Here is a 10,499-nt window from a genome sequence, read left to right as displayed (position 1 = left end):
TCTTGGCAGGTGGGACGGGCCTAAATAAAACAAACGACTCAAACTGTCCTCCATTAATAAAACATTCAGCATCATCTTTCATTATTTACCCCAAAAAATAAATTAATTAAAAAAAAAAGAAAATATACAGGGAGGAAATCTAATTGTGGGGACTCAGCATCAATCACATGGCTAAACAAACAGATCCCCCTAAAAGAAGCATGTGTCCAAAGAAGCCTTGGTCTTATCGATTACATGAAAACACTGATCAGTTTGGTGCCAACACATCCTCTGCTTCAAAACTCCAGCGCTGTTACTCTCTTAGGAGAAGAATAGGATTCCTGTTCCTTTTTAAGTGGGGAAAAAAAGGACCTGTGTGGTCCGTATCCAGTGTGGACTGAGCACAGCAGCATCAGCAGCGCCCCCAAGTTTACTGCGTTCATCGTTCCCAAAATAAACAACAAGTGAGCCATTAATCTCTCTTAAATGTTCTTTATTACCTTTGAGGAGGCTTTCATAAAACCGTGTTAAACGAGTGAGTCTATTCCACAGTCGCTCCAACTGCTTTGTCAAGTTCCCCAAAAAAATCTGTTAATATCACAAGTGTTAACATAGGTACAGTATGACGCCTAACAAATACAGTAAGGCCACATCACTATCTGCACAATAACAATTACAGTACAAACTGTGTGTGCGTCTGTGAGAAAGCCCATCATAAACCTACAAACAGTAAAGAAGATGAAAAGCTTCAGACAATAAATTTACAAAACATAGCAATGCAGAGGAATCATCGTTAAAACGCCATCAAATATCTGCATTAAACCAAAAAAAGGTTCAGCTCTGTCTCCAGAGTACCAACAATTAGAATAAAGTACTCAGTCTCACAGCAATCACCCTGAACATGATGACCTTCACACGCTGGTATTGCACATGGTTCTTGTACCATCCCTGACAGTTACATTAATAAAGCATCTTTTCATCTGCAGTCTTCCCACATTTTGACATTTTCACATTTAATAACCGACTTCATGATACAAATACCGGCAGGATGCTACAGCTAAAGGTGAGGTCTTTTTTTCTTTAAGCTGCAAATGGTTTATGTTGTTAATATTACGAACCTGCAAAGTTTGACATTATTTTCCCTACAGAGTGTCCCACATTTCCAAATCTAAGTGTTTTTTTTTTATAATATAATAATCATAATTCTAGTAACTGACAATGGCTCAGTTTAGTGTTTTAAGAAAAAAATATTACAGAAAATGACCTGACAGCTAGTGTCGAGTGCATTTTACCCACAGTGTCACGTAGTGAGTGTAGTGTGAACCACATTCAGTGGTCCCAGGGGCATCCACAGGGGTCTCCACAGGCTCTTTTCCTATCCCACAGAACATGCAGCTCCTTGGCCGTGTGCTGGGGGGACGACAGCATGTCCAGGTAGCACTCCTTCTCGCACAGCCAGCCGGGATCCTGGCAACAGGAAGGGGAATAAAATTTATTTAATTATGAGACGGACGCTGGGTCACATTTCTCTCGGGTTAAATTGGCAGTATTTTATTTTGATATGCTCCAGGTTACAAACATTAAACCAGTTAACACAATTACGCCTTTAAACTGCGACTCCACTAGCAAAGCTTTTTTGCCGCATGCTCGTAATAAAAATGTTAAGCTGTAAAGCAAACCGCATATTGAATTACTGGTAAGAGAAAAACAATCATAAATGTTCATGCCTCTTTGCTGCACTTTTTTTTCTCCACAGAAATCAAATTGTACGTGCTTAGAAGACTAAAAAACTCAAGGGTGAGAGGGGGTTTTATCATTTCAGTTCACATTTTTATTTCACGTTGTGTCTTTTGCTTGCAGAGCCTATTAGTGAGATGCTAAAGTTTGGCTAATGAAGCTCAGAGGACCAATAGTGAGTACAAAAGAGTGCAGTTTTCTTTTTGTTACGCAGTATGTAGCTTGCCTCCACCAGTGTGTGAATGTGAGAGTGAATGAATAGTGGCATTGTAAAGCGCTTTGGGTGCCTTGAAAAGCGCTATATAAATCCAATCCATTATTATTATTTGTTTTTCTCTTTGTCTGACATTGTTTAACAGCTCTAAGTCATATAAAAAAACAAAACAATGTGTTAATACACAGTATCTTATCAATATTGCTGTAAATTTAAGTACCATTTATATTTACAGCTTGAATTCAGCTGCCATTTATATTCTAAGAAAAATGTACACATTAAACACATTCATATCTGTACCTTTCTAACATTTCTTAATGCCAGACGCTGACCTTTATCAGTCTGACGTTGATAAGGGAAAGTGAAAGCACTGGGCTAAGTTGTATTTTATGCCAGTGTTAGACTGATAATAAAGCAAAACAAATCATTTATGTTTTACTAAAGCTGGCAGTTCATACCATTCAGCTTCTCACCTGATATTTCTGAGGCCCAACAGCTGCCATCCATATCCCCATGCTCACATCCTCTCCCTGCAACGAGACATCCAGGATGGGCTGCTCACGTTATGATCATGAACGTCGGACGCTCTTATTTAGCATTCGTACTCTACCTGGTAGGCCCTCAGTTTCTCTGCATTGTTGGCAAGCCACTGGACCAGGTCACGAGAGACCACATAGCCAGAGCCGCAGGCAAACGCCGGGTAGGCTGGACTCGCGTACTCCAGCTCCTGCCACTTCCCAATGCGATCCACTGCCCAGCTCTGCCTGAAACTGGGTCAGGATGGCAGAGACATCATCATCAAATACAGTCTCCATTTCAGGTGACCTATCAGCTTTTTAACCGTGCACAGCGTTCCCGTTTCTTCGCTCCAAAACTCAGCTGACAGCGCACTGAAGTTAAACTGTAAACACAAGTGGACACAAAGTATACGCTGTCAACAGTACCGGACGCCGAACTGTACTTACTTCCCCCACCAGAAATTGCTGCGTTTGAGACCCTTGTGGTCAATCTTCATTAATACAGAGTCCACGTCGATGTAACAATCATCATCCGTCTTCAGCAGTAGATTAAAGTCAGCGTTTCCCACAGACCTGCCGGAGAGGGAATATGCAGCCTTAATTAAAGCCCACCCTCTGATTTTATACAATATCCCAGAGTGGATTTACTTTCAAATACCAGCGAGCATGAAGGGCAGGAGGTCTGCAAATAAGTATAACACTTATCACATCACAGCTTAAGACCACTCTGTGTATTTTGCTTTATCTGATGACTCAGAACTCTACTTCTTGACTGAGCGACTGCAGTCGTGATTTTAACAGTGAGACATTTTGAGGCGTCGGCACACTTTCATTTCAGGTTGCTGATTTCCTCAGAGGGCCCAGGCAATTTGGAGACAGAGAATCGAGTCATTAGCACTTGGCATACCATTTATAGAACTGAAGCAGTTTGGAAGGCACGTTCCTGTAGGTGTCTACCACATCTACGAACACCATGTCGCCATGCCTGAGGCTTTCCTCCTGCAAAGTGGCATCCTCCTCCCTCAGCCTGGAGGCATGGCGCTCCATCCTGGCTGGGCGGCCCCGCAGGAGCTCTGACAGACCGTCTCCATCTGACGCAGAGTGAGGAAAACATTCGGGGTAATCAGAGAAAAAGTTGTAATAGTTTTTGTGCAAATATTATATTTATTCAGCCCAAATTTTTTAATAACCTAAGGCGCTTGAGGTATATTAACTTTAATTACCATCGAGTAAAACGATATGAAAAAATGATAACGTTTGGCACAATGGACCATTAGTTCGGTTCTTCAGAGATGCTGAATGATGGATTTAATTTTGTTTTGCACAGATTTACACCAAATCTGCTCTTAAGATTCAAAATGCAAACACATGTAGGTAAAATCAATACTGGAACAGCCGGGTGTTGAGGCTATGAAAATGCTATTTTCTATTTGGAACATATACAAAAAGCCTGCAGCACGGTGAGCGGTGTTTTTCGAGCTCTTACATCTGGTCTGTTTTTAAAAATGTGGCTTTGATCACACAATTATCATATAAAAAAAGTGCAAAGTTTATTCTGCTGCAGGACTAACCATAGATAGTAAATGTGAAGCCTCCAGCCAAACCAGGAAATCCAAGAGCACTTCTATGAGGCAATATCCCCTCTGCAATCTGCAACTCCAAGAAAAAGAGCAAAAAAAAAAAAGTTTTAAGTTATTGGAAACTTGAAAGAGGAATGAGAGTGCGTTATTCATATATCTCCTTCTAGATACTGTGTGCGAACACATACAGAAGAGATCTTTAGGACGCCTCCTCCATCACTGAGCTGCACGGAGGAGGAGTTGACTGTGGTCAGTGCGGCAGAGTCGAGACTCTCCCAGACGAGCGTCCCCTCAAACCCCTGGAATAAAGACAGATGTTATGGGTGTGCTGTCCAACGCCATCTCATCTGAATGATGTAATTAGCTACCATCAAGGACACTGCAGACTTGGAAACTTTAGAGTGGATTACATTATGCTTCGCTACAATGTTAATGAAAGATTCATTTAACATCCCCTGAACCTAGCCTCTGCTGCAGCGATGTGCCGGTGTACTCTTGTACCCCTGACATCACCGCCAGGCGTACGTGCAGACACGGGGACGGCTTTCGCTTGGCGGTGCGTGTTAAAGCCAGGACATCGTGAGCATCAAACACTTTTTTATGCACTGATGTGTTGCTTTTCTGCATCAGTTCAGGTTGGGGATGTTTACTTATTCAAAGGTAAACATCAAATTCAGCGCGAGGTCACCGTTATATAAATATAAGAGGACAAAATGAAGCGAGGCTCTCCAAAATTTGGCTCTCCAAACAGATACTTATTCTATTTAACATCATCCTCAGTGAGTGAGCTCATACACATGAATGCCTTCATGTGTCCTCCTCTGATTTGGGGGGTTAACCTCTTTAAATCTGCATGTGGCACCCATTCACATTAATGATAAATCCCTTCTGTTAAATAAATTTATAAACTCCTGAACTTCCATAAGTCTCGTGTGTTTTTCTCTTTTCGTCTCCTCCACAGTTATCAACCCAAGCAGAGCTAATGAAAACAACCCAAAGATCCCTAGTTTGATTCCAGGAGGAGACACAAATCCCTTTGTGGCTGCATCAAGAAAATCCAGGTTAAAAAATAAATTAAAACAAATCTGTCAAATCAAATATGCAGAGCTACCTGCTGTAGTGACCCGTTGTGAATAAGAGCAGCTGAAAGTAGCTTTCTAGTACTTAAAAAAAATAGAATAAACTAAAACAGCTTCTGAAGACTTATATTCCCGACTGGAGGACTTTTACTCCATTTTTCTTTAGTCGTGGCTACAGCTCAGAGGATCAGCGACAAACTGACCTTCGGCAGGATGAACTGCTCCACTGGTTTGTACCACATCCAGTTCACCAAGGTCCCCGTGCTAATGGAGCTGAAGCGAGCAGTAACCACAGCCTCCTGAAGAAGAAAGTGCAAAAAAAGAAATATTCAAACTTTTTATCCATAAAGAATTCACAGAGATGCCGTCCTCCATACTGAACACAGCCACACACTGCTCTGTCAACAGCAGGACTCTAAAATGAGCTGAAGTTTGTTCAACAAACAGCAGCAGCACAGAGTCCTCCAGCTGCCCTCGGGCTGCGTTTCTACCGAGCTCCACAGAAACGCAGCATACGCGATGCATTATGCTCACAGGCCAAAGCCACGTTACCTCCTGGTCCAGCTGGAGAAGCTTCACCGTCACGTTGCTCTGAAGCTCGGCTCGGGTCCCGCTGGGAAACACCCCTAGCCGGGTTATCACCACCGGGTGGAGCACCTTGAAGTCCAGGGCGATGGCAGACACGTCGGAGGGGGCGAGCAGCGAGGGATCAGACACCGTCACAATCTCCATCTCTCCGTCCCGGCCTGCCGCTGGGACACAGAGAGGGCAGCGAGTCACTGCACAAGCACACATGAAATTTATTACAATCCCAACATGCTGACTATCTTTCTTTTTTTCTCCTAGTGATGAAGAGACGAGAGAAAGCATTCGGAAAAAGCGGCGGACTCTGGGAAAGCTACACCATCAGCACTTTGAGGAGCCGCTTCTTCAGGACGGCTGTCTTCAAAGCGAGCCCCTGCTTGTGAGCGTGCTCTCTTAATTACAAAAGAGCAGTTTATTACCCGAGAGATCAATGAAAAGATCGAGGCTGTTAAAGCGAAGCTGCGAAGCCCCCCCCCACCCCTGCCCCGCTTTCACTTTATGTGCAGTCTACACAACTTCTACAGCTCCTTCCAAAATAAAGACAATTAGAGGCGAAGAGGAGCAGAGGTTTTATCACGCCAAACGCTTCTCACGTTAGCTGAATGGGACTGAGCCGCAGGATTGTGCTACCACTAAGAGACAATAGACAAATCATTTTGATCGATGCTTTATTCCCCGGAAACATGACAAAAATGTGATTATCAAACTATCATACATTTTTATCATTACATTTCTGTCGCTAAGGGTGTTTATGGGCAATTACTTCAATATCAAGCACCAACTATAGGCTGCATTGGGCATGGCTCATTAAATAGATCATAAATCAAACCATTATTTTTATTACTGGCTAGTGGATGAACATTCAGTCTAAAAAAAAGAATAAGTACATAAATAAATAACACACACAAAAAAAAAGAACTCAGTGTCTTTAAAGTGCTTGTTTTCTGTAATAGTTCAGAATTCAAAGACAAAGACAAAAATCTTTAATTACATGTCAATCAGTCCATTCATCTCATGCTGTAGTGTTTATATCAGCTCTGAAATCTCAAAACCTTCAAACATCATTAAATATCTCACTATTTCTCCTGGATTCAAAGCGCGCACACACACACACACACACACACACACACACACACACACACACACACCTTCTGCCGGCAGTAGGATTACTGCTCTGAGAAGCTAATTAGCATTCACCTTATTGTAGTCCAAAAAAAAAAAAAAAAAAAAATCGCTGTGATGAACGCAGAGCAAACAAACACATTTCAGCGCCACAATTAATTGTCCACTTAACGCGCGTTTTGACCTGAATCCTACGTCAGGTACCCCGGCTGTGCTTAAAAAGCTGCCACTGCCTCTTTCTCTTCCAATCACACGGAGCATCACGCGCACCCAAAGCCTGCCTGCCATTCTGAAGCAAATCACGTCAACAACCAACAGCCATTAACGCAGTGGAGGGCAAGAGAAAGGGCTGGGGAACAAAAAAAGAAAGAAATAAATATATATGTAACGCATTGCCATGACCCCAAAGGCCACTGTGTGAAAAGCCCATTCTGATGAGCTGTAATTATGTTTCCATGAAGGCAGCTTAACGCCAGTAAAAGTGGAGAAAGCCGGCTCAAGTGGACGGGCTCGGCGAAGGCGACAGACGTTAACAATTACTGCCAATGTTCAAAACTGACTGCGAGGGAGTTAAATTATTTCATATAGTGTCTGCTCTTTGTGCAGCTCTACTTTTCTAAGTGTTAAGCAGTTCTAGTTACCCCACCTCCTCTTCCCTCAGCCCTGCAGCAGTGAGCATTTCTGCTTTGGCCTTAGATATACAAAAGGAAGAGAAAGTTGTCCTTGAGCTGTGGGAACACATGAATAAAAAGGTGTTTCACTCTTTTTCTCAACAGCCATTCTTCTCATTCTCTCGACTCCTCTGCTGTTATCCTGCCTCCGCTCCCCTTTGACGACCGCGCACGCAAGCAACAGATTGCCGAGAGAATTAGAGCTGCAGTCAGATGCCTCTCCCCTCTTTTGCTTTTCTATTTTCCCCCCTCTTTTACCTGGCTCGGTGAAGTTCAGGAGGGAGCAGGAGTAAGGATCTTCTCGGTCATCCTCTGGTATAGGACACCCATGTTCCCCCACGATAAACTTCACCCCCACTCTGGATGAGAGAAAACAACAAAAAAATATGTAACAACACCACAAACACTGTGACATATCCCCCCGTTTGTGCAATATTCGGCTACAAGATTTCTAAAGCTTGTCCATCTATCCACCCTGCGTTGCCATGGTTACCGGGGGGTTGCTTAAAGGCCATCACACCTTATCTGTGCTAGGATCGCTCAATGAGAAGGAAATGGACAAAGAGGAAGAATGAAAGAGAACAATATTGGCCGCTGGTCAGGTAAAGATAAAAGGCTTGATGGGGCTGTCAGTTATTTGCTGCCAGCTGCTGCTGGCTTCACCCCCCCTCCCTTTCTCTCTACTATATGAATTTGACATAGTGAGAAAAAGAAAGGCAAGACAAATCAAAACAAACAGAAAAGCTGTGAAGTTGAAGGTCCAGCCTGCTGACCTGTGCTGGAAGTGGGGGTGGTGTCTGAGGTATCCCAGCCAGGTCTCTCTTATCGCCTGTCGCAGTTCATAATGATGTCTTGCTGACAGCACCCCCACCAAAACTTCATAGAAAGGTAATGGCTCATCTGCATTGGAGACAGACATTTCACTGAAGATGACCTCACACAACAGCAGAGTACTCAAAATGTAAGGGCAGATATAACATATGGATAAAAAAAAGAAATCTAACCAGACCTGTTTTCCTCTCATACTCAGTTTGCGGTGACTTACTGCGATGCACCCCGTGAAGATTAATGTCCTCGTGCATTAAAAGGTAGTTAGTCTACACTGATCTGATGGTGAAGCCGCTTCACACAGCCAGCGTGAGGGCTGATAATGAGTGATAACCCGCTTCAAGCAGCCACGGAGCACAGTAGTTGCACTGTAACACGGCGAGGGACTATCCCAGCAACGCCCCGCACTATTCAAATGTTACATTCACCTCTTTTTCCTTCGTAAAACACACATTAGAAAACACTCATTACAGTCACTGCCGTTAACTACCTGTCCACACACACACACACTAACTAGCAAACTACCACACCGGGGCGGTAAAGGCAAAGTTAACCAGCCGCTCGAAAGGAAAAAAAGTTGCGAAGCTGAGGAGGTAAAAGCCCGGGGTAGTGGCTAAAAAAGTACCCGAATATGTGTTGTTGTCCAGCGGGGCGGAGGAGGGTCGTTGTGCCAACCACAAGTGCACCAGGACGGCGACAGCACAGGGAAGCAGAAAGAGCGCTAGCCTCCGCATGGACGGAGCCCTTCATTCAGCCGGAGCAGCCTTCAGCTTTAGCGGCGCGGAGCCTGCCTACCTTCCTCGAGCCGCACGGTGCTGCGCGGTGTGAGCTGCTCCGTGTGTGCGCTTCATTTCAGCTCCGCAGCTCTCCGCCGGGCTTTCACCACTGCCTCATGTCTGCCTCCGCTGCTCGATGAGCGAGACCAATGGGAGACGAGGAGCCCTACCGCGGTGCACTCTGGGAGGTGAAGTTCAACCCTGTAGCCAATCGAACGAGCCTTAAACTTGATATAGCAGTTCTCTAGGTTAATAATAAAAATAATAAATCATACAAATGTATGTTCTGGTCCTTTCTCAGCTTAATAAAATTACTTTTATTCTTTTGACATAGCTTCATTATTATCAATATTATTATTTGTAGGATTAATAGTAATAGTATTTAAAAAATATTAAGTATTACATTACTTTTTAAAACTCTAGCTAGTGAAATAAAACTATAAAGTACATGTATCTAGTACATTTACTTAGCTAGACTAGCATGGAAAAAAAGATGCAAATTAGAGTGACAAATACTGGATATTTAGGGCCAAAAAAAAAAAAAAAAAGTTTTTATGTGATACAGTGGTCCGGTTCCCTTTCCTCCATCATACTGTGTACAAAGATAAATGTGTTGACAACAGCAGGCAACACTTTCTAGCATTTAATGTGTCTCCATTAAAAATAAATCAGCCTCGTGCTGTTTTATTTTCCACTCAAATCATATTAAAGTCAAGAGTATGTTAATTTAAGTATGTTCACTAAATATTTTATCCCATGTCCCTAAAACAAATGAAACGCTAAAACACTAAAGGTGCGTCCCATCCCATGATTATCACATAAAGACATGTCAGTTTGGTAGGTTTGTTTTCCTTTACTCCACACAGTAAAGTGAGGAAAACACTGTAAGCAAAGACAAAAAGTAACATATGAATCATTTCATCCTCTCTAAACCCAGGTGATGTGTTCTAGCATTAAGAGCGCAACTTTATCAAAAGCTGTTCCCCTGTGCTGCACATAAATCATTTAAATGGAATCTTTTGTGCATGGAGACGAACGCTTGAGGAGGATTTCTTTTGACTCGGAGAGCACCAGTGTTTTCCCGGAGGAGGAGGAATGGATCACCCCACTGAAGAAAAAAAAACAAACAAGCCCTCTATAGTGCTTGTAAACATTTTATTTGTATTGATTTTAATGGAATTCCAGCATTTCACAAGTGCCATTTCAGAGACCTTACTGCCCCTCGGAGTGAAAAAATAATGTGACGGGGAAACACTGCAATGTGCTGCATGTCAGTGCCCTGAGCAGAATTCATTGAGAAGCTGCTGCAGAACACCATGCTGTGCCTGTAGATGAATAATCTTATCAGGAATTATTACTATTCTGGTAGACTTTGGGGGCCTCACTGCTCAATTTGGAAAATTGCTCCAG

The 10,499-nt window shown here is 43.1% G+C and overlaps 1 protein-coding gene across 1 annotated transcript; it reads right to left on the bottom strand.

The window, feature by feature from the left end:
- Positions 1-455: 455 nt before the first annotated feature.
- b3galnt2 (beta-1,3-N-acetylgalactosaminyltransferase 2) lies at positions 456-9,292 on the bottom strand. Its single transcript, XM_026190647.1, has 12 exons — positions 8,939-9,292; positions 8,259-8,385; positions 7,744-7,844; positions 5,660-5,859; positions 5,311-5,406; positions 4,217-4,327; positions 4,020-4,098; positions 3,356-3,539; positions 2,896-3,021; positions 2,541-2,700; positions 2,404-2,460; positions 456-1,446 (listed from the first exon to the last, which is right to left on the bottom strand). The coding sequence occupies exons 1-12, from the start codon at positions 9,045-9,047 to the stop codon at positions 1,309-1,311; spliced, it is 1,488 nt and encodes a 495-aa protein (XP_026046432.1). The 5' UTR covers positions 9,048-9,292; the 3' UTR covers positions 456-1,308.
- Between the last annotated feature and the right edge of the window lie 1,207 nt (positions 9,293-10,499).

This window comes from Astatotilapia calliptera, chromosome 13, assembly GCF_900246225.1.
Source record: "Astatotilapia calliptera chromosome 13, fAstCal1.2, whole genome shotgun sequence".
Taxonomy (NCBI): Eukaryota; Metazoa; Chordata; class Actinopteri; order Cichliformes; family Cichlidae; genus Astatotilapia; species Astatotilapia calliptera.
The sequence above is the reverse complement of the archived record's forward strand: the minus strand, read 5'-3'. Positions and strand labels throughout refer to the sequence as shown.

Coding starts and splice junctions, on each gene's coding strand:
- b3galnt2 (XM_026190647.1), bottom strand. CDS start 9,047: ATGCGGAGGCTAGCGCTCTTTCTGCTTCCCTGTGCTGTCGCCGTCCTG. Junction 4,099..4,216: donor GCGTCCTAAAGATCTCTTCT/GTATGTGTTCGC, acceptor TTGGAGTTGCAG/ATTGCAGAGGGGATATTGCC. Junction 1,447..2,403: donor TTGGGCCTCAGAAATATCAG/GTGAGAAGCTGA, acceptor TCCTGTTGCCAG/GATCCCGGCTGGCTGTGCGA.